Source organism: Bison bison, unplaced genomic scaffold (assembly GCF_000754665.1).
Source record: "Bison bison bison isolate TAMUID 2011002044 unplaced genomic scaffold, Bison_UMD1.0 scf7180017864289, whole genome shotgun sequence".
Taxonomy (NCBI): domain Eukaryota; kingdom Metazoa; phylum Chordata; class Mammalia; order Artiodactyla; family Bovidae; genus Bison; species Bison bison.
In genome coordinates, this window is record NW_011494861.1 from 20,747,026 (window position 1) to 20,772,075 (window position 25,050).

At 39.8% G+C, this 25,050-nt stretch overlaps 1 protein-coding gene and 1 non-coding gene across 5 annotated transcripts in view; both read right to left on the minus strand.

The window, feature by feature from the left end:
- ABL2 (ABL proto-oncogene 2, non-receptor tyrosine kinase) overlaps positions 1-20,247 on the minus strand; it is a 99,215-nt gene extending 78,968 nt beyond the window's left edge. For 3 of the 4 annotated variants that reach the window (XM_010850141.1, XM_010850138.1, XM_010850140.1), the window contains exon 1: positions 19,887-20,068. In XM_010850141.1, coding sequence (XP_010848443.1) covers positions 19,887-20,043 — 157 coding nt within the window. In that variant the 5' untranslated portion in view covers positions 20,044-20,068. Of the gene's footprint in view, positions 1-19,886 lie in introns of all 4 variants that reach the window. The other variant, XM_010850137.1, reaches the window with a different exon arrangement.
- Positions 8,927-8,998, minus strand: TRNAS-GGA. The gene has a single exon. It is a non-coding gene; the product is annotated as a tRNA-Ser (tRNA).
- Positions 20,248-25,050: the final 4,803 nt, after the last annotated feature.

The window sequence follows — 25,050 nt, forward strand, 5'->3', positions numbered from 1 at the left end:
GTGTTGGAGAAGACTCTTGAGAGTCCCTTGGACTGCAAGGAGATCCAACCAGTCCATTCTAAAGGAGATCAGCTGTGGGTGTTCTTTGGAAGGAATGATGCTGAAGCTGAAACTCCAGTACTTTGGCCACCTCACGCGAAGAGTTGACTCATTGGAAAAGACTCTGATGCTGGGAGGGATTGGGGGCAGGAGGAGAAGGGGACAACAGAGGATGAGATGGCTGGATGGCATCACTGACTCGATGGACGTGAGTCTGGGTGAACTCCGGGAGGTGGTGATGAACAGGGAGGCCTGGTGTGCTGTGATTCATGGGGTCGCAAAGAGTCAGACACAACTGAGCGACTGAACTGAACTGAAAAAGGGGAAAGGTTTTTAAATACACATATAGAAAGTCACACTTTCTTAGTTTTGGTTTATATCAGCAAATTAAGCAACGCTGGACTGTACGTGATTTAGTGACTGATCTGTATCCTGATCAGTACCCCGAAATAATTGCTGAAATGCCTTCTGCTTTTTTCTCTAGTCTCTCCCATTAATGTTTCCTGGCCTTAAATATACTTAATATGAGCTCCAAAGAATACAGAAGAGGGCTTCAATGAAGAACTTATCTAAGGAAACATGAATAACAAAAATCTAAGACAAAAGCATGAAAGTTAAATAATGTAATGAGGAGAAATAAAACAGAAGTTCTAGAAAGAGAAATTTACAAGTTTTGAAATATATAAAGTAAAAAAAATAATTAACAAAAAAACTTCATGAATGTTTTATACACAGTTTTCCTGGTGGCTCAGTGGTAAAGAATCTGCCTGCCAATGCAGGAAACCCAGGTTCTATCCCTAGGTCTGGAAGATCACTGGAAAAGGAAATGGCAACCCACTCCTATATTCTTGCCTGGGAAATCCCATGGACAGAAAAGCCTGGTGGACTACAGTTCATGGGGTCACAAAAGAGTCAGACACAACTGAGTGACTAAACACACACATTTTATATACTTTTTAGTTAACAACACAAACTATGAAAACAAAGTTTAAAAGGATACACACCAGAACAGGAAGGTGGGTTTGGGGTTTGTTTTACTTTTTGCTCATGTTCTTTCTTTTCTATAATGAAATATGCCACTTTTACAGTAAAACAAACTAATTTTTTTCCTTTCCCCTTAGAGAAATGAAGGAAACGAGTAGTAAATATATGGATTTTCACCCCCTTTTCTAGTTTAAAGATGAAGCAAGATCTCTGTAATAAATGAACATTTTATACTTGTACAAATAACACAGGGAACTGTCTTAGATAATTCTTCACTTTCATTATCTTCCCCAAAATTATCCTCCTCAAAGTAAACTTTTTTCCTTTCTGTATTCATTGCAAATAACAACAACAACAAAAACTACATTCATATTATTGTTAAAAAGCTGTGACACCAAAGTCCATGCATTAAGAGAGACAGCTTGGTACACTGGAAAGCACAGTGGGCTAGAATAAGTCTTACATTACAGTCCAGCTCTGGCTGTGTCACTTAAACATTATTTAATTAACGTAAATAGGGTGTAAGAGGATTCTTTTGTGGTAGGTTGTCTTTAAGATATTTCTCTTTACACAGTATCTGCTAACTGTAAAAAATTTTGTCAAATAATATAGACATATATAGAGTTGAAAGTGGAAGTTATTTTTACATCTCCATTCCCACAACCAAAGAACCTGAGAAGATACTAAGATGCTTTTCTAACAGACCAGCTGATAACATCTTTTATTCACAGCTGTCTGGACCAAGGAAAACTCCCCTGAATCTGACTGACAGACTCAGAGATTAAAGATTTTGAGCTCAGCATAGTTACTTGATAGAATTTGGGTCTTCTCTCTAAAGGAAAGGCTTAGTGTGTTGCATTATATCCTTGCCTAGGAAATCCCACGGACAGAGGAGCTTGGCGGGCTACAGTCCATGGGGCTGCAAAAGAGTCAGACACGACTTAGCGACTAAACAACAAAAAGTGTGTTGCATATAACACAAAGAATGACCTAATACTTAGCAACCAACAGAGCAAACTAAGGTAGTTAATTATTGCTCTCCATCCTCCCAGGCACATAGCAAAACTGCACCTTCCTCATCCCCATGGCATGATGTGATAACAAACAACTTGCTCTGGTCAATGAAATATAAGAAATGCGATTCATGGGGTTGCAAAGAGTCAGACACGACTGAGCGACTGATCTGATCTGATCTGATGCCTCTTCTGGTTTTTAAAGTTTCCACTAGCACTTGATTCAACAATCTCTCCTTCCCTCTGCAATGCAATTGCCAGCATTCTAGAATGATGATGTAAGACTGTCAGCCTGGGTCTCTGGGTGACAAAAGTGAAGTCACTCAGTCGTGTCCGACTCTTTGCGACCCCATGGACTGTAGCCTGTCAGGCTCCTCCCTCCATGGGACGCATGTTCTGTTCTGGAGTGGGTTGCTATTTCCTTCTCCAGAGGATCTTCCAGGTCTCCTGCATTGCAGGCAGAAGCTTTACTGTCTGAGCCACCAGGGAAGCTCCAAACAGGCAGAATCCCTCTCCCACCTCTGCCAAGACCCCCCTCCCCCAATACACACAGTGATCTTCACTGAACAGGTATTGTGAATGACAAACTTTTGACGTGTTAATCCCCTAAGACTGGGGTGGGGAGGAGCTATTGTTACTAACCCATAACCTATTCTATCTAACTAGACAAACCAACTGACTCTAAAGTTAATACAAAAAAAAAAAAGGCAAGGAGGAATAGCCAGTAATATTCTGCAAATACAGAGAAATGAACTAGCCAGACTGGATGGTAGAAACAATAAAGAGCTAATACTTACAAAGCACTAATAACATGCCAAACATTATTCCTAAGCACTTTGCTTATATATCTATAAGCAGTTTACTAATTCATTTATTTTTTATAACAACCTTATAGATAGGTATTATCATCTCCATTTTACAAATAAGGACACTGAACTACAGGGATATTAAGTAACTTGCCCAAGATCACACAGCTAAGGAAGCAAAGGCTTAAAGCAAGGCAGTTTAGCACAGAAGTCTATATATTATTAACCGCCATGCTATAATGCACATCATAAAAACACAATAATTAAAACAGTGTGATACTGACACATAATTAGGCAAATCAGAAAGAACAGAAAATCCAGAAACAAAACCAAATGCACACAGAATTTTAGTATACAAAAAGGTAAAGACAGTTATTCAGTAAATGGCTATTCTGAAATCCCTATATCCTGTCAGCAATTCCAATTCAAGGCTTTTATTCTATAGCTATTCCTAGCATATGTTTAAAATGATTCATTTTTCACTACACAGTACCTTTTGAAAACAAATAATTCATCCATACAATGAAAAGCCATGCATTAAAAAAAAAAAGCAAGTTCTTTATTTACTAATATGGAAGAATCTCTAAGACAAATTAAGTAGGAGGGGTAGGAGTGAGATGCAAAACAGTCTACACAATATGCTTCCATTGGTCTTAAAGAAAAAAAGGACTGGGGGACTGGGGAGATACACACACACACACACACACACACACACACACACACACACTACCCAACCCCCCCAAAAGTATACCCAAGAAACTGGTGGTTTGGATTGCCCAAATCTGACTGGCCAAGGAAAACGTGGTCGCAGAAATACTTCTGCACCATTTGATTTTTGAACTATACAAAGGTACTGAGCATTCAGTAAATAAATAAATGTCTTAAATTTTACAAGAGAAAAAGACTGAGCCATTTAGCAGCAGGGATAAATGCCAAAAGAATACACTGTGAGCTGTCATGCTGAAGAAGCTAAGCAGCCATTACACTCCATATACCACAAGCTGAAACAGAGAAAGCCAGCTGGAAGAAAGAAAAACCAAACAGATGTACAGAGCAAAAAAAAAGTTGTTAAAACCTTACAGCCCCTAAAAGAGAAAGATGGAGTATGCAGTCTTGATTTCTAATGGTTTACTAGCTCTAGTTTCCATTAGGCCCAGATCTACAATGATTCCCATCAATGGAGAGTCATGATCCCCAGAGTACCCACGTATAACACACACTTCTACTGGCGTTCACTCCACTGCTTCACCATTTCCTTTTTTTTTCTTAAGGCCCCTACAATTATTCTATTCATATGAATGAGAAGGCATTTCAGGATACTTTCGAAGTGCCCTCTGTGAAAGAGAAGACTGATCTAACTGAAGAGCTAGAAATATCCAATCAGAATGCTGATAACTGTACCAAAATAAAACTATACATTATACTTACCTATATATTCAGAAGCACTGAAATCTGGGAATTACACTTAGACACAGAAGAAACCTATATACAATATAGTGCTTGGTATTAAGTTATCAAAATTATCTCAGTCTTAATATTACCATAATTGTTAAGTACATTAACCAACAAACATGTTAGAAAGGCAACTTTAAAAAAACATACTATCCTATGCTTAGTCACTCAGTCGTGTTCGACTCTTTGTGACTCCATGGACTGCAGCCCGCCAGGCTCCTCTGTCCACGGGGATTCTTCAGGCAAGTATACTGGAGTGGGTTGCCATGCCCTCCTCCAGAGGATTTTCCCAGCCTAGGGATCAAACTCAAGTCTCCTGCATTGCAGGTGGATTCTTTACCATCTGAACCACCAGGGAAACCCAATTTTTGAGGACTTAAGATTTATCACGTACCTCTGGGCATTTTACATATAATAATTATTTAATTCTCATAACTCTATGAGGCATTTTACATATAATAATTATTTAATTCTCATAACTCTATAATATTTCACATGACTATTTTACAGATGAGGAAACAGATACATATAAAAAATTCAGAACCTTAAGAGACCTTAGCAACTATGTATTACCGCAGCAAGCTATTTATTTTCCATTCACGTCAAAATATTGGTATGTTAAATCATAAATTTAATCCAGGATTTAAACCTACATAGTCTAACACCAGCAACCACAATATTAACAGCATACTTATAAATGGCACTGACTGCTGTTATAATCAAAAGCACTCAACTAGAAAATCCAAATGCTTCAAGAACTACAAAGTGTGAAAACTGTTCATATCAAGATGAGGGAGCAAACAAAAAGTCATTCCTGGTAGGATAAAAAATAATCTCTTAAATATCATTTTTTTAAAAACTATTTTCCTGTTAACAGTAATTATCTAGCTCTCTTTTATTAGTATTTCTTTTAAACTCAATTTTATAAAATTCCTAAAGAGTCACAGACAAGTGCACGAAGACTAGTCTCAAAATAAACAAAATGGTAATATTTATTATCCTTAATAAAGTGAACTATATCATCATTGACTTGATGGACCTGAGTCTCAGTGAACTCCGGGAGTTGGTGTTGGACAGGGAGGCCTGGCGTGCTGCGATTCGTGGGGTTGCAAAGAGTCGGACATGACTGAGCGACTGATCTGATCTGATATACATTATATTGTATTTTTCCTTCTATTTTATTATCATGAAAGCTCTGTGAAGACAGTGGAGCATCAGTGTAATATTTCCCCCTAGGTGCAGCAGAAACTTGGGAAAACCACAAAAGTCAAGTCAGGCTCTGCTTCCTGTCAGTTATGTGGCCTTAAGGTAAGTAAGATACTTACTCCTTCTCAGCTAAACGCCTTCATAGGTAAAACCAGTTAGTATGTATAGCTTCCAAGGCTGTGCTGAGGATTAAGTGATATCATAGAATAAAGAGTCTGGGACACAAGCACCCAATCCTTTCCCAATGCTATTATGTTACTATTAAAGCACAATGGTTAGGAGAATAGCATTAAGAGTCAGACATGTCTTATTATGAGACCCGTTTTCATTATTTGCCAAGGACTAATGAGAGAACATCTGAAGCATGGAGCTTGGCACATAAACACTGATTATTATTACATAAATAATACTAAAGATTAACTACAAACTAAACCTAGAAAGATAATAAAAATTAGACCCTAATTTTTTGTGCTCTTCTAAGCTACATGTCCATAATCAACTTGTTTCATGTACCTAAGCATTAGTTTATTTACCTGTAAATTAAATATATCAGATAACTGAGAAATCCCTGGCAGTCCAGTGGTTAGAACTCCAGGTTTAAATCCCTGATAAGGGAACTAAGATCATGCAAGCCATGCAGCATCCCCTCCCAAAAAAAAAAAAAGTATATTCTACCTATGCCTGTCTGGCTACCAAATTCATAAATTTTATCTTAAAACAACCAACATCCTCACATATATATACACTCACCCTCAAGGAAAAGAAACAAATCAGCAGGAGATTGAGAAATTTAGAGATTCAGAGTAATGACCAAAAACAGCAAGTTCTACAGTGCCAGTTTAAGATTTTAATAAGAAACATATTAATATCAAATACTTTAAATGAGAAAAAAATATTTTAAAAAGAAACACCTAAAATAATGAAAAACAGTGTTAAATTTATAGCTGCTACAAAAAACTGGAAATACTTTTCAGACATTTTGAGGACCTGTGTAGCTCACAAGGCTTTTCTGAAACATCCTTCTCACACAGTGGTAGGCCCAGAGCAGTCAAGTACACTCTAGATTAGAGTTCTCAATCAGGGGTGACTTGACTTCCAAGGGAATTTTGGCAATATCTAGAGATATTTTTTGGTTGTTACAGTTAGATGGTGAGTGCTACTGGCATTTCGCTGATAGGGTCAGAGACACTGCTAAATTCAATGCACAGGACAACTTCCACAAAGGATCATTCAGCCTAAAATGTCAATGCTACAGAGGTGATCTGACCACCAATTACAGCGGTGATTCCAATCCTGAGAATATGCAACTGAGACTAAGAGCCTTAGTTTAATATCGACCATCCTTTTGACCAGGAAAGATTACCAAAAAAAAAAAAAAAAGGAAATTGTGGTATGAATTAAATGTCTAAGATAATAAAGTGAGCAAACAGAAGAAAAAACAAGAGACAGAATAAATAAATATTGCCTGAGATTTTAGCAGCCTTCCACTTCCTGTTTCTGGGCCGGCCTAACTACATTCCTGTCCTTGAGTCTCCACTATCTCCACACAAATTTTCTGTGTATTACATAATCTAGAGTTAGTCTTTCCCACTTGTAACCAAGAGTCCTACTCACACATATTATACCCACAGAAAATTGCTACGGGAAAAGAAGTAACTACAGAGAGTATGTAATACCTATAGTTCAACATAAGTAAATCAAAATAAACTTGATGAAACTTTATAATAGTAAAAAAAAAAAAAATGGTGAGGTATTGAAAAAAGATCAGTAAGAATATATAAATATAAAGAAAACAGGGAAAATTGGGCAAATAATGTGGAAACCAGGGAAATGAGTCAAAATTTCCTAAACTAGAAGGATAACCAAAAACCACAGACAGGTGGTGCATTAAATTAAATTAAAATTAAATTAAAATTTCTCAATTAAAAATTGAGAAATAATCATTTAAGACAGACTTCTCGAGCATCTATGTACCAAGCTCTTAATCTTGAGGAAAAATTTTATAGAACTCAATAGCATAAAAACAGTTCAGTTAAAAGATGGGCAGAGGCCTTCCCTGGTGGCACAGAGGATGAGAATCCACCTGCCAAGGCAGGGAACACAGGCTCAATCTCTCGTCCAGGAAGATTCTACATGCCTCAGAGCAACTAAGCCCCTGCGCCACAACTACTGAGCCTGTGCGCCTTAACTAACGAGCCCGAGCGCTGCAACTCCTGAAGCTGGTCTGTGCTCGGCAACGAGAAGCCACCTCCGTGAGAAGCCCATGCACCACAACTAGAGCGTGGCACCTACTCTCTGCAACCAGAGAAAGCCCGCACGCAATAACATGCATGCAGCGCAAGCAAAAACAGTGAGAAAGTGAAAAAATGAAAATGGGCGGGGAATTCCCTGGTGGTCCCAGTGGTTAGGACTTTGTGCTTCACTGATGAGAGCCTGGGTTCAATCCCTGGAACTAGGATCCCACAAGCTGCACCATGAGGCCAAAGAAAGAAAGAAAGAAAGAAATTAAAAATGGGCAGAGAATCTGAATACACACTTTTTCAACGGAGACATACAAGTGGCCAACAGGTATGTGGAAAGGCGCTCAATATCACTGTCACCAGGGAAATGCAAATCAAAACCACAAAGCGCTATCACCCCATTCTGGTTAGAATGGCTATCATTTAACCAAAGGTGGGGAAAAGCCACCAAAAAACCTCAAGAGATATCAAGGATTGGCAAGAATGTGGAGAAAAAGGAGCTGTTCTGCATTGTTACTGGGAATGTAAACTGGTGCAACCACCACAGAAAACAGTATAGAGGTTCCTCAAAAAATTAAAAACATAAGTCCCATATGAGCCAATGATCTTATTCTGGGTTTATATCCAAAGGAACTGAAAACAAGATTTTGAAGGTACATCTGCACTCCCATGTTCACTAAGCATTATTCACAATAGCCAAGACAGAATACAACCTAAGTGTCCATCAAGAGATGAATGGATAAATACGTGTGTATATACATTCACACAACAGAATATTTCAGCCATGAGAAAGAAGGAAACCTTGCCATTTGCAACAACTTGGATGAATTTTGAGGGCATTACACTAAGTGAAGTAAGTCCGAACAGAAAAAGGAAAATGTTGTATGATATCACTTATATGTGGAAATCTAAAAAAGCTGCACTCAGAGAAGCGAGAGAGAAAAGTGATGGTTAACAGGGCCTAAGAAGTAGGGGAATGAGGAGACACTGGTCAAAGGGTACAAACTTCCAGTTATACAAGTTTTGAAGATCTAATATACAGCAGCATGAAAGTGAAAGGGAAGTTGCTCAGTCGTGTCCGACTCTTAGCGACCCCATGGACTGTAGCCTACCAGGCTCCTCCCTCCATGAGATTCTCTAGGCAAGAGTACTGGAGTGGGTTGCCATTTTCCTTCTCCAGGGGATCTTCCCAACCCAGGGATCGAACCCGGGTCTCCTGCATTCCAGGCAGACGCTTTAACCTCTGAGCCACCAAGGACTAGTGATTATACCACCACCATACTATATATTTGAAAACTGCTAAGAGTAGATTTTACATGTTCTCACCACAAAAAAGAAATAGTAATTATGTGACTTGATGGAAGTGTTATTAGATAATACTATAATGGTAATCACATTACAATATATAAAAGTATCAAACACCTGTATATGTACCTTAAACTTCCACAATATTATGTTAATTATATCCCAATAAGCTAGAGGAAAAAAAGAGGAAGAATTTTTAAAATAAAAAGATTTTATATGTTAAGAAAAAAGAATAAACATAAATATAAAAGGATAACCATGACCCCAGACTTGAGAAAGCAATAGCTTGGTAGAAAATTTAACAGAGCTAAAGCCATCCTGACACATGCCATGGCCAAGATGACTTTTCTCTTTGAAGACAGCTAAGAATCTCAAGAAATCGGTAATCTGAAATAATTAAATCAAAGAAATTACAAATCCATTAGAATTTTCCCAAACAACAGGATTAACTTCCCTTGTGGCTCAGCTGGTAAAGAATCAGCCTACAATGTGGGAGACCTGAGTCCGATCCCTGGGTTGGGAAGATCCCCCGGAGGAGTGAAAGACCACCCATTCCAGTATTCTGGCCTGGAGAATTCCATGGACTGTATAGTTCATGGGGTCACAAAGAGTCAGACACAACTGAGCGACTTTCACTTCACTTCAAAATAGAAAATTACAAATATAATGATAAAGACAGAATGAAAACTTTATGATATCCTAAGACTTGAAAGTGTAGTTAAGCTAAAAATAGGGTAGTAAAAGGAAAAACATACACTGGATAATGAAGCCAAATTCAAAGTAACTTTTATACCAATCAGTAACTGCAAAGAAAACTCAAAGCACCCTAAGTGAACAATAAAAAAAAAAAAACCCTCTCTACACCTGCTGAATGCATCAACTCATTTAAATTTATCGAGCATCAGCTTTGTGCCTGTCACTGCTCTGGTGGTGGGCAAGATCAAGTTCCTGCTCTGACAGAGCTTATTTAAAACAAGACTGTCCAACAGAAATGGGAGCCACAAACGTAAGCAAAAATATGTCATTTTACATATTATGGCAGCAAAGTTAAATTTTTTAATCATTAAATTTTAATAATCTATTTAATCTGGCATATAAAACACTATCATGTCAACAGGTAATGAACATAAAAATACTAATGAGATATTTTATATTCTTGTTTACGTACTGAGTTTTCAAAATGTAGTGTTATTTTAACACAGCTCTTCTCAATTAGGACAAAGAACATTTGCTGAACAGTCACATGTGGCTAGTAGCTGCCATCCTGGACACTGCCGACCTGGGAAGAGGGATGGGGCTGTTGCCCGCCCCCCCACCAAAACTTGTCATATTCTTTGACTATTTATAAACTGTCCGCATATATTTCTCTGATAAAAATAACTAAAAAGAGCTTTCTGGACAGAACAAATAGCAGCTCCAACCATCTATTTTATGCAAAACTGGAAGCAACCTACCATCAATATGAAAACTGAATAAACTGTGGTATACAATGGAATACTGAACTATATTATTTCAACACGGATATATCTCAATCACACAGGATAAAAAATAAAGCTGCAAGATGATATGTCTGGCATAGCATTTATGTAAATCTTTCAAACATACAAAGTTACAAACTGGTGTTCACACACACATACACTCTATAGATAATTACAAGTGGAATAAAATCCAACTATGTGGAAGGGAAGGATAAACACCATCAGGGTAGTGTTAACCTCAGGATAAGGAGAGAAGAATGGGTTTGAGAAAGTCTGCAAAGCGTATTCAACCGTCTCTATAATTTTTTTTAATGTGACATAACTAACAATTGTTAAATCTGGGTGATGGGTACCTGGACATTCTACTATATGAACTTTTCTGTATGTTTGAAATACTTCCTTTAAAAAAAAAAAATGCTTTCTTCACATTTTATTTCTATTTCTGAATAGACCAGAGTTTATTGGTATCAGAAAGTTAACTTCTGATAAAAATACATATTTATCAAAGAAAATATTCTTTCCTCATACCTTCTTAAAAATTAAATCTCAGTTTCACAGAATTAAACATAGCATAAGAATCTGGTCTTAGAGTTAGCTAATGGATTATCAAAATTAAAAATACATATATTGATTCAGAAGCTAGACACAAGTCCCAAAGCAATCTGGAGAGAATCTGGAACTCCTCTGTAGTATCCATAGAACACATCTTTTTCACAGCTAAAAGGTTTACATGTACCAAAAATCAATGCTCAGAGGTCTCAACCACTGATGTAGCACTGTGACTATGAATTGTCAACGTTAGGAATGTATTTACCAAACTTAATACCTTCCTCACTGCATACATATACAATAAATTACATGCTTTATTCTAGATGCTAGTCACAAATGACATTTCTTTCTGCAAAACATGGAGAAATAACAGTGTGAAATAACACCTATATATGCTTCAGATATATGTACTACATATAGGCTTCCCTGGTGACTCACTGGTAAAGTATCCAACTGCCAATGCCGGAGACACGGGTTCAATCCCTGAGTTGGGAAGATCCCCTGGAGAAGGAAATGGCAACCCACTCCAGTATTCTTGCCTGGGAAATCCCACAGACAGAAGAGTCTGGCACATTAAGTCCACGGGGTCACAAAGAGTCAGACACAACTAAGTGACTGAGCACACACACATACCTCTTTACAGATTTTTATACAATTAAAAATGCAAATTTCAAAATAAAAGAAAGCTACTATAACAAATACCTTCAAGTGTCAACCTTTCTTCCCCATAAGAAACAGATGGGTGATAAGAACTGTGCCGGGTTAGCACTGTTAGTTTTAGAAAATGTTTTCTTAGTAATTACTTGGAACCACAAGATGCTAAGTGGCACTCTTTAGTCCTAACTATTATTTTAATTTGCTGGAATTAGCATAGAGAAAGGAATGTGTTAACAAAATTATCTGTGTACATACTGTATATTAAGCCAGAACAGAACATTTTCTTTGACCTTGACCACATCAACTGAAAGGTTTCTAGACCCTCCCTTTCCTTGGAAAGCAAGTCAGGGAATATAAATTGCCTGGGCCTGCTGGTGAGCTTTGTGTTCTGCTGGATCAAAAGCCAATACTGGCAGAGTTCACTACAGAGGAGCCTGAAGTACCACCACCATAGACTCAGCACAGTTATACCATGAAGAAAAGAGACAGAAAAGGCTCGATATAGTTCTTTTTTTAACCAACCAAAATTATACTTGGCATGGTATTATATTTAATGGGTATATTAATCTGTACATTTGAGTGAAAGTTCAACTGAAAATAACTGAACTGAGAAATCACTATAATTAGTATAATAATCACAAATTTTATAGTTATGCCCTCAACCCAAAAATGCAGAGATTAATAACCAAGAGTTATTATACAAAACATGTACTTCTCCACACATAGACACACAAAACAAGGCTAGTTTTTCAACTGTTTCATCAGCGTCTTAATCAGTATCTAAAACAGCATCATTCTTTGAGACAGCAATTCTGCCTAAATTGTACCTAAAAATTCTCTTTGCAACATTAACACAGGCAATTACTATTAATTGAACATAGAAATACAGAAAATACTCTGGAATGTCACATTAATTTTTTCAAAAAGATTGTCATGTTACCTAAAAAGGAGAAACATCCTTATAAGTTGCATATTGCAATGATAAACAGATCACTTTAAGTGGCTATAAACACACCAATACAAAGAGAAAAGGAAAGGTATAATCTATCAACGGGGGTAGGGGTGTCAGTCTTTAAATAAGAAGTGTTAGTAATACTAAATCTAGAGGTTAAGCCAGTAGTTCAACATTATCATGAGATTTCAAACTGCACTGTGATTGCCTACTGCTCCCTGTGTTAGACCATGGTACCTAAGTCTCAATCCATAGTCACAGAGTCAATATACAGATCTAATGCTGGTCTCCTGTGTGCTCAGTCGCTCAGTCGTATCCAACTCTGCGACCCCATGGACTATAGCCTGCCAGACTCCTCTGTTCCTGGGATTTTCCAGGCAAGAATACTGGGATCGGCTGCCATTCTCTTCTCCAGGGGATCCTTCTGACCCAGGAATCAAATCCTTGTCTCCTGCACTGGCAGGTGGATTCTTTACCACTGAGCCACTTGGGAAGCCCAACCCTGGTCTCCCATGCTGAAAACCTCATCATTGGTCTCAAGAGAGATGGGGTAAAAAGAAAAAACTAGTAATCTTCCCATATACACACACATACAAATACATAAACACAAACCTCAAAAGGAAACTAGGCACCATCATACCATACCTGTAGAATCACAAACAGGTATCCCATCTTCGGCCTCTAATCTTTTTCAATTTGGACAGCAGGATTTTATGGAGTTTACGTGAAAAAAAAAAAAAAAAACACCCTGATATTAAGTACTTAGAACATGCTTGCCACACAGCAGCACTCAATAAGTGGCAATTACTTCTTCACGGCTTCTTCCAGGGACTAGGGCCCACTCTAGGTCTATCAGCAGAACCCTATGTCTCTTCCCTCCATTTTTCCTGACACAAAATTCTTTAAAAAGTGCATCTCTCAACTGAATTTCAACATATAAACTTTTAGAGATTTAAAAAAAAAAAGGTTGAGGCCAAAGCATCTTTTCCTGACACAAAAAGGTGGTGTAAGACCAGTGGACACTTGCATGTGGACACCAGACTTGGAACAAAGGGAATTATAAACCAATTTTAAGTAGAAGAGTCAATACATTATGCCTTCTGACAACTGACAATCTTTGAATTACTTTTGATCCACCACTCCTCTTATTCTCACATTACCAACAGTTCCCAACGTGGGGCCCCAACCAGCAGCATCCAGCAACACCGAAAATTTGTTAGAAATGCAAAATCTCAAATCCCACCTTGGACCTAAATAAGAAACTCAGAGCAGGACCCAGCAATCTGGGTCTCCACACAAAAGTTTGAGAACAGCTCTATATAATTAGGTGAAGTATCAACAGTGAAACTTCAAATTTATCTATTGCAGAAGAAATCTGTTAAGATTCATGAGGTTAACATTAAGTAAGGAGACACAAAAAGGTCTTAAATGATGTTAAATGAAGGACATTACAAAATAAAAAGTCATTATATATTAACTGGCAAATAAATCTCGGAGAAGGCAATAGCACCCCACTCCAGTACTCCTGCCTGGAAAATCCCATGGACGGAGGAGCCTGGTAGGCTGCAGTCCATGGGGTCGCTACGAGTCGGATACGACTGAGCGACTTCACTTTCACTTTTCACTTTCATGCATTGGAGAAGGAAATGGCAACCCACTCCAGTGTTCTTGCCTGGAGAATCCCAGGCACGGGGGAGCCTGGTGGGCTGCCATCTATGGGGTCACACAGAGTCGGACACGACTAAAGTGACTTAGCAGCAGCAGCAGCGAATAAATGTGCCAGCTTAAAATGAGGTCTCAACCTAAACTTTACATTTGCCTTGCCTTGTATTTCTGGTTCAACTTCTCTGAAGGAAGAAAAACACCAGTACAAAAGAACCATAAAACCAATCACCCTAAAAGGATAACATTTAACCTCAAGGAAGGCAGGCCTAAGGTGATTTCAGAGTCCCAAAATTCCCCTATCTTTTTGCTGCTTTCTTAAAGTCCCTTAATAATTAAGAGTAGCTTGAGAGAAAAACAGACTTAGAGAAAACAGATTTAAAATGTAAATACTAAGACAATGCTACATTTCAGAATGCTTTACGATAGCTTACAACATTTTCATATGAGACTCGTCATTTTCACAATCATCTTGAGGTAAATAACAGTGCCAACAACACTACTATTTATTACTTACGAGCCTTACAAAATTTTATTATTTAATTCAACTGTTGAGGTTGGCGTTATAACCATTTACTAACGTAAGACACGGCAACATCTGAATCCAACTCTACCTAATTTTAAAACTTACGTTCTTTAAATCTCTACACAATGGCAAGATGTGGAGACAAAGGCTTGAGTTTCAGCACCATAACTTAAAGAGCTGTGTGCTGAAATACTTGAGAAGTCACTCAATTCTCTTTACTCTGCATCTATAAAATGGGAAGATTAGCATCTGTCCTCACCTATTTCAGAGTACAGTTGACCCCTGAACAACTTGGGGGTTGGAGTGCCTACCCTCCAAGAAGTGAAAATCCACTTATAACTTTACAGGTGGGTCCTCCACATCGGGGGCTGGCATCTGTGGATTCAACCTATTACAATAAAACTACAGTACATATTTATTGAAAAAAAAATCTGCCTACATGTGGACTCTTGAAGTTCAAACCCGTGTAGTTCAAGGGTCAATTATAATTGAAAAAATCAAAATAAGATAAAGGACAAAAGGTGTTCATAAGCTCTTTAAAAAACTACACAAATATAAATTATCATCATTACTGACATTGATAGTTAAGAATGCAGAGAGGAAAGAAAACAATGATTACAGTATAGGGATAGGAAGGGGTAAAGATACTGGGTTTTCTTTTGTTTGGCTTTTATTTCCTTATTAAAGCAAGTTGAAGACCCTTAAGGAGAAACTTCAGATTTCAAAATTTACCTGTGACCTTACTGTCAATTGGGCTGTAATAAAAGAATCTGTGCCACAAATTATTGTTACTTTTCTAAAAATACATACACACAACTATATACTTGTGTCTTACACAGATATGGAGGTTAATAAAAATATAACAGCTGACTTACTTGTAAAAGTTTAGTTCTCATAAGAATCAGTGACCACTACACTAGGTCACCATAATTAAAATTCCCTTGCAAACAGCCTTCCTGTTCTTTTCTACCGTATCATTTTCAACCTGTGGTGCCTACGTCTTTCATTCTGCAATATTAAAACATGAACTACAGATCCTAAATAAGTAAATGAGACCACTTAAAATGATGAGCTTGATTTAAAAAGGGAAAAATTTTATTATTCAAAACTTCACAACTTAAGGTTTATTTTTAATAGCATTTACAGCAAATGAGTGAGAGAAGAAAGTAAAGTTGAAGTGAAATCACTCAATTGTTGTGAGGTATATCAGATATTAAAAAGAAAAAGTATTCAAGCCTAGATTACCAATCATGAAATGTCAGCTCACCGAAAAGGTTCAATAACAGAGTTCAGAAAAGTCACAGCACTCACCTCTTTCACACCAAAAACAGCCCAACTATTTTTATTCCTTCTACATTACATTCACAAAAAGCATTTTTGGCAAAGCAAGTTATTATAACAACTTACATTTTAATAAAAAATACTATTCTCATTTTCAATGAGAAAATACCAAAGAATCATGGACTCTGATAAAGCATTTCTATAACGTGCATAATTTCTGACTACATACAGTATTTAATCTACATTTAAACCTACATGTAAACTCAGTCTGTCAGGCCTAGCTTTCATATATGAAATTATGTGCTAATACATCAATACTGAAATTCAAGACTGATTTGCACACTAGTTGCCAGGTTTTTTGTGTAAATGTCAAACAATAGGTCCACTAAGAAGCTTCTAAGTCTAACTCAATTTATTCATTCAAACCAGAATTTATCATGTGTTTCTAAGCACTGGTTCTCACCTAGGGGCAATGTAGCAGTGTCTGGAAACATTTCTGGTTGTTACAACAGGAGAGGGTGGGGATTACCAGAAAGAGGTGCTACTGGCATCTACTTAGCAGATGCCAAGAATGATGCTAAACGCGTTATAAAGCACAGGACAGCTCCCATAACAAAGGATTATCCACCTCAAAATGTCAATACTGCAGAAGTTGAGAAACTCTGAGCTATAGAAGTTTATAAATACCCATCTGTCTAAAAATAGTACTCACTTCTCCTTTGTTTAGGTATTATTTGCCAATTCTATTCTTTACAAACTAGTCTCCGGCAACAAACTTACCATGTTCCCATCTTTTCAATCAACTTGTAACTTCCAAACTTGTCAATAAAAGCAATTTCAAAATCTTTTTGTCTTTGATTCATCCTTATTTTTAATAAGAGGAGAAGGAGTAATGGCCACACCAAAACATATGCAGCCCTTACTACATGCCAAGCATATTCTAAGTGCCTTGCATACATTAACTCATTAATCTAGGTACTATTATTACCAGGTATTCTTATTATCCTCATTTTACAAATGAAGAATCCAAGGCACAAAAAGGTTAAATAACTTGCCCAGGGTTACAGATAATAAGCAGTCAAGTCAGGTTTCAAATCCAGACAGAATGGCTCCAGAGTTCATAACCTTAAGTATTCAGGGTCATCTCTCTTCCTTCATCCTCTACATCAGATCATAAAGTCCTTAAGATAGACAAAGGACAGGGACCTTGTTATGTTACACAAAGGACAGGGACCTTGTTATGTTCACAGCAGCATCCCCAGAGTCCAGTACATAATAAGTGCTCAAAAAACTTGTTTGTTTGAATGAAGTATCTCTCAAACTCAACCCCACCTGTTTCCATTGCCTCCATTCAAGGCCAAGTCTCTGAGCACCTCATACTTAGGTTTCTTTACATATCCTATTTACTAACCAATCAAGTGAAAGGATATAAACTCCTCTGCCACATTTTCGATAACTCAGTCCATAACCCAACATAATCAAAGTTTTCTTCCCACTGCTTCTCAATTAAAATCATAATATCTTAGAGTCAGAAGGTACCTTAGAGATCATCCAATCTAACATTTAACAAGAAACCCAAAGACAGTAAGTAGCTAAATATCCAGCCAGGTGAAGCCAGGATCAGAACTTGATTCCTGCAATTTTTGTTCAAGGATTCACTCCTGCAAGATTTACTTCATTCATGACAGATGTCTGCTCATTATTTCATCAACAAAATAAGTTCATTTCAATTGTCCACACTTGTTTCTCCTGCACAGCCTGCCCTTTTTCTTGCTCCATAGATCCAAATCGTATCCACCCTTCAAAATCTCTTCCTATTCCCTTCTTCATGACCTCCTCCTCCTCAGAAAATCTTAGGTCTTGAATAGAGACTAAACGAAGAGGATCACCATTGCCCACCAGGCCAAGTTTAATACATACTAACACCTTCCACAATGCAAAGCTACTTGGATCACTTCTTCCCTGAAAACTATTTACCCATTCTTTCCTCCTGCAATGCAGGAAGTGATTTCAATAAAGACTAACTTACATGGCACCTTCATAAAATGTTCCTATCTCTGGAAGAGAGGCTCACTCGCATCTTTAATAGTAAGACATATAACACTCGAATGGCCCAAATCACCTCTCTTCCATTAAGAAACTCAGCTTGTTCACAAAGTCCAAACCCAGAACTCTGATACAACTCACCATCTCTTTCTCTGCATAAGACCATTTGTCTTAACTTCCTCCAAAACTCCATTTCTAAGGAACAGTTCACATTTCCTTCCTCTTCTTCCCTACACTATGCAGAAAAGAACACCCTCTTTTCTCTTTTATTATTTTCCTTATGCCTCTTCAAAGTCCAGTTTGCTGCTGCTCAGCCAACCTCAACTATCCAGTCCTTTATATAGAAGTCACATCTATTTCTTCAGCCTCCCTCAGATCTTAGGGTATCTCAACTCCATGAAGGTCAGTTTTCTTCCCTTCTTCCTTTAGACAAGTGGCCTCAAAAGGTGTGGGTGCAGCTAAGAGGAGTGCAAAAAAGTCCATTCTTCCCTGGACTGCAGGAAAGAATATATTAGAACTCTTGTTGTTTATTTTTTCATCTCATCCTTTCTTAAATTCTGCTTCTGTGTACATTTGTAAGTTACACATTAGTACAGTGGGACAAGCATATAATATACATAAATTCTTGGAGTATTATATGATCAACAGATATTAAAAACTGGAGATGGAGACAACTTAAAAATACCTTTATATGAGGCCAAAGTAATAGGTTCCAGACCATAGAGAGGATATATGTTTGTATACATGTACACATGACTGGCAGAAAAACTCTTGTTCCTACCCAAAGTCCTAACTATGCCCACCCACGTCAAACCCCTGCCAGCCATCTCAGAATTGTGTCCTACACAAAAGCCCCACTAGGGGCTTCCCTAGTGGCTCAGGGGGTAAAGAATTTGCCTGCAGTGCAGGAGACCTGGGTTCGATCCCTGGGTCGGGAAGATCCCCTGGAGAAGGAAATGGCAACCTACTCCAGTACTCTTGCCTGGAAAATCCCATGGACTGAGAAGCCTGGTATGCTACAGTCCATGGGGTCGCAAAGAATCGGACACGACTGAGCCACTTCACTTTCACTTCAAAAAGAGCAGAACAGAGGATGGTTTAGCAAAACCCTTCAGTTCCACTTTGGGGAAAAAAGAAAAAAATTCAAATGCTGAGTTACTATTCTTACCTGTCCCATAGAAGTGTATTTCAGGGCACTGTTCACTATCCTAATACCGCTCATTGCCTGGCTTGTTCGTCTACTTCACAAACCACTACGTCCTGAGATTCAGTTCCTGTTTCCCAATCCCTCCAGGCACAATTCACGGTCCCTTCGATAACAACCTATTTATGCTAACACCTGGATTAAGCTCACACCTCCCTCAGTCTCCTCTCCCCTGAGGATACCATGCACCTTCCCCCCTGAGCCGCACAGTCGTGTCCAGTGTAGACGACAGTCCATCCAAGATCCCTAAGACCACTTCTCTTTCCTCCTCCGCCCCCGGGAGCTGCCAGCCAGGATGGAGACGGGAGGGGGGAGGGGTGTGACTCGCCTCCCGTGACTGGCCCAGATGGCAGCCGATTCCGCCCCCACTCTCGGGCACCCCTCCACCCGCTCGACCCCCTAGGGCTGCCTGTCTGCCTCCCACCCCGCCCCAACTCCACCTCCGGCCTCCCCCACGTCCTCACACCGGCTCCCGGACACACTCACCATGCTGGGTGAAGATATTGAAGCCGGCCTCTGCGGTGCGCCCCACCAAGTCCCGCCTGCGACCGGAGGGCCTGGCTGCGCTGCTGCCCCGGATCCCGCGGGGTTGCGACTGCTGAAGCCCCGGAGCCTCCCCGACGCGGCCCACCTGCTGCCCCATCCCTGCGCTAGCTTACTCCCGCGCCCCCGACGACCCCTGGTCACATTCCTCCTCGGCTCTGGCCTCAGGGTTCCAGGCGCTGCTCCGGCCTCTCCTTCCCAACCCAGGCCCCGGCCCTGAGCGGTCCGGCAGCCTGCGGCTCCGCACCCGACTCCTCACAGCAGGCGCCGCGCTGCCTCCCGACGCCTCACAGGTTCTCCTTTTCCCTTCCCATCCCGCGGCTCCGGCCCCCAATGCTGCCGCTGCTGCCGCCGCCGCCATCTTTAAACCACCGAGCACTGGGAGAGCGTGGGACAGAGCGTCTCCTGCCCGCAACCCGACCAGTCATCTCCGCTATACTCAGGGGGCGGGCTTCCCGGCGGCCCGCCCCTCCCGCGCGCCCCCGCCCCTCCCGCGCGCCCCCGCCTCCTCGCAGGGTGGGTCCACCCCCACCTCCACCCCCTGTACCCACCTCGTTGGCACGTCTACAGCTGCTTTAGGTCTTTCCGCCCTCTGTTCCTTCGCGGCAGCTCGGCCTCCCACGTCCGAATCCACTTAGCCGACCCCTCCCAAGTTCGGTTCAACGCGCTTACCGCCTTTTGGGGGGTCAGTCGGTTTAAAGGTTTCCCTGTCCCACCTCCACCTGTCAAATCAATCAGTTGCGCTGAGCGCCCCGGGTGCACAGTTCTTTAGCCGACTCAGCTGGGACGGAAAAGCACAAGAAGTTTGGTGCTTGCCATCCAGGTGAGGCTGTCTAAAATACCCTGGAGGATTCCTTTAAACACCCGTGTCAGCAGCAGACATACAGTCAAAATTAAATGATATAAAATTTACGTGAACATAATAAAGTACATTATTTCATGGTAATTTTTTGAAATTATTTCATGATGGGAAATTGCACCCACCTTGGTTGTCTGTACTCTACAATCTCATTGGGGAAGCAGTTATAACCCGATTCCTCCTATTATATTATCATGAAGTCCTCTTGAACTTCTTTACCATCTAACTACGTATGTGTTTCTGTTACTCTTACGTCGCTTGTCAGTAAAGCTAATCTTCACACCGGCATGCTTTATATACAGTGCACGTGGTCAGGTCTTCTTTTGATGACAGAAAAATAAAATTACCTTTGACTCTGTTTCTGAGTCAGAACTTACTTTTGCCTGTATTGTCCAAAGACAGTGACTCAGGCTGAAAAGAGAAATGTTTTTAAAGCGCAAGCACACAGACATATATTTGTATATTCACTTATCTCCCCCTCACTGCACACTCTCACATCTTAATATTCAGTTTTTTACATTCTTAACCTGATCATTATTTTTAGCTATTCAATTAGCTTCCCTATGTCCTTTATTAAAAGTATCAGTTATTGGAGGTAACTTACTGAAAATTTGCTTGAAAGCACAGTATAGGAGCCATTGCAAAAACCAACAAAACAACCATTGGGAAGATAAGGTCCAGGAGAAAAGGTGGATGAGCTCTCCTTTGGAGAGATGAAAGATCTCAGGATGAAAGATGAACCATTAGTATTCACTACAATAAAAGCTCTATGAAATTATTCCATTGCCATCCAGGGTATCATCAGAAATAACTGAAATTGCCCACCAAATGGCAAAAGAAACACTGTGCTTTAGCACTGGATACAATATGAATTTTTCATTTGGATCAAAGTTTTCCTGTGTTTAAATACTTTTTTTCCTTTTAATTCCCAAAGTGTTTGCAAAAAAATAGAAATCACTGATAAGGGATAAAGGTGATCATAGAGCCAGAATTGGTTTTGCTGTTTGATTTTATTATCTGAGAGAATGTCACTTGGAAACAGATCTGGGTTCTCTGCTAATTCTTTAACAGTATGCAATGGATGGGTATAGCATAGTGCAGTGGTTAAGGACAGGCACTTAAGCCAGACTGCTTAAGTTCAAAACTGAGCTCTGATTACATACATGTTCGCTATTTGTTCTTAGGCAAATATTTAACCTCTTTGTGCATCAGTTCCTCATCTGTGACGTGATGGTGATAGCAATAGTACCTACCTTATAGGGCTGTTGTGACAATTAAATTGGCTAATGTAAAATAAGGCACTTAAAACAGTATTTGGTATATAAAAAGCACTATTAGTACCAAAAAAATGTAATTTTTTCAGAAGCTCATCAAATTTCCAGGCCTAATTTTTTCAAATGCAATATGCTTAGATCATGGAACAAATTCTACAGTATTTATTCAGGTGAGCCATGCACCACCACCACCTGACACCTTGCATTTAACTAAAAAGAAAAACACCAATCTACCAATAAAAACACATGGAATCATATCACTTTATTAGGCATCCCTACCTGGTCATCACCAGTACCTGCACATGCAAACTATTATATGTGAAATACTACTTTTGTTTAGCATATGAAGATTCCTCCACCATGGATTCTTAAGATCCTGCCTAGACTTAGGCAAGGGCTTCCCAGTGGTCAAGAATCTGCCTGTCAATGCAGGAGATGCATGAGATGTGGGTTCGATCCTTGGGTTGGGAAGATGCCGGTGGAGAAGTGGGCAACCCACTCCAGTATTCTTGCCTGGAGAATCCCATGGACAGAGGAGCCTAACGGGCCATAGTCCACGGGATTGCAAGAAGTCAGACACGATGGAGCACAAAACTAAGGCAAATATAAGATATATTTTTCAAAGTGAAATGGGAATTTTTAGAATGGGAGTGAGGGGCAATAGACCAGGGAGAAACTACTTACTTAGGTGTGGGACACTATTTCATCTCAATAAAATCAAGCCCAAGTGACTCACCTGAGAATTACACACTTGAAACCATTGAAACACTTAAAACAATCCCAAGTAGTACTAGCTCAAGCTGAATTGAGGGCAGCTGTGAACTCCAGGCAGGAGCAAAAGCCAGATGAAGACCAGGCAGGTATAGAAACCAGATGAAAAAAAAAGGTAGAGTGCATGGTGCACAGTAGCATAGGGACAGCCTCACCTGAGCAATGGCCAGGGGATGGCATGAAAAATCAAACCCATCGTCATCAATGAGGCACAACGAAGACAAAGATACTCATCATCTTTACCTTCCCTGTAATAGAAGTAATACCACAATTTTCAGAAGCAAGGAACAGGTAAGCGGTGCTTCACTGATCCCTGTCTTGACTCATCTGGATTTCCAGGGTATTGCCAGTCTTACATTATCTCCCATATTAGTCCATATTTCTTTCTCTACATTTGTATGGATATCCAGGTCACCTTTCTGCTGGATTCTCCTGCTACTAGCCTTTTCTTTTGAGATTCCTCACCTTTAGCACCAAACAATTCACTAAAACAAAAATACCTCTTCCTGTCATTGCTTTGACTGTGCTTCCCCTCCCCTTCATAATGTACAAGGTCTAAAACTTTCACCTGATGTTTTAAAATTATTTCCCAGTATACCCTGGATTATAATTGCCTAATGTTCATCAACTCCTGTTGCTCAAACTCTCACCCCTTCTATGGTAGGCATGTATATTTTATTCAATAAGCCTACTTTAGGATTTCTTCCTTTTTAGCTCTGATTTTTGCAATGCTCAGGGTTTCCCTAATAGCTCAGTTGGTAAAGAATCTGCCTGCCACGCAGGATACCCTAGTTCGATCTCTGGGTTGGGAAGATCCCCTGGACAAGGGATAGGCTACTCATCTTGGGTTTCCTTTGTGGCTCAGCTGGTAAAGAATCTACGTGCAATGCAGGAGACCTGGTTCCAATCCCTGGGTTGAGAAGATCCCCTGGAGAAGAGAAAGGCTCTCCACTCCAGTATTCTGGCCGACATTCCCCATGGAATGTAAAGTCCATGGGGTTACAAACAGCTGGACATGACTGAGTGACTTTCACTTCACTTTTGCAATGCTCAGATTCTCCCCAATACGGTACTGAAGTGACTCCCTTTACAGTATTCAGGACTTGAATTTACAATCTACAAAATCTACTCAGATCTTGCCTCCTTCTTAGGAAAATCTCAGACTTATCCATAGACACACAATAGTTCCCCTGTACTCTACTCAGCCTATACCTAAAACAGCCACAGCTGATAATAATTATTTGCCTGTAAAATTCAATTAGCTTCTTCTACATTCCCCCAAATGTTTCCCAAGTGGCACTAGTAATAAAGAACCCACCTGCCAGTGCCAGAGATGTGAGAGATGCAGGTTGTGAGTTTGATCCCTGGGTGGGGAAGATCCCCTGGAAGAGGGCATGGCAACCCACTCCAGTATTCTTACCTGGAGAATCCCATGGCCAGAGGAGACTGGCAAGTTACCGTCCTTGGGGTCGCACAGAGTCAGACACAACTGAAGTGATTTAGCACACATGCACGCATATCCCCCAAATGTGTTTAATTTTGACACATGGTTCAATGTCATAGTGTTGGAAAGAACCTCAGAGATCATCTAGGATAATCTTCTGGAATTCCCTGTACAGTAATTCCAGTGAGGGTGCCCATTTAATTCCAAGAATTCTAATTCTCAAAAAGTTCTTCCTTGCCTGGAAAATCCCATGGACGGAGGAGCCTGATAGGCTGCAGTTCATGGGGTTGCTAAGAGTCAGACACGACTGAGCGACTTCACTTTCACTTTTCACTTTCATGCATTGGAGAAGGAAATGGCAACCCACTCCAGTGTTCTTGCCTGGAGAATCCCAGGGACGGGGGAGCCTGGTGGGCTGCCATCTATGGGGTCACACAGAGTTGGACACAACTGAAGCGATGCAGCAGCAGCAGCAGCAGCAGCAGAGATAAAATGATACATGCCACCCTGAAATTTCCATCTGTTTCACCCCTATTCCTAGTTCTACCCAGTAACTACACAGATTACTTTTCACTTTTCTTCTGCATAACAGCCCTTCAAATATTTGGCAGCTATCAGGTTTCTCAAAATCTTTTCTTTTACCTATACAATGCATATACTTGTATAGTTATATTAACCTCTGTCTATATTATCTACATGGACTCAAAATGTTTATGTAGATAAACTGGAAGAAAAATATAATTTCATATGCAGGATTTT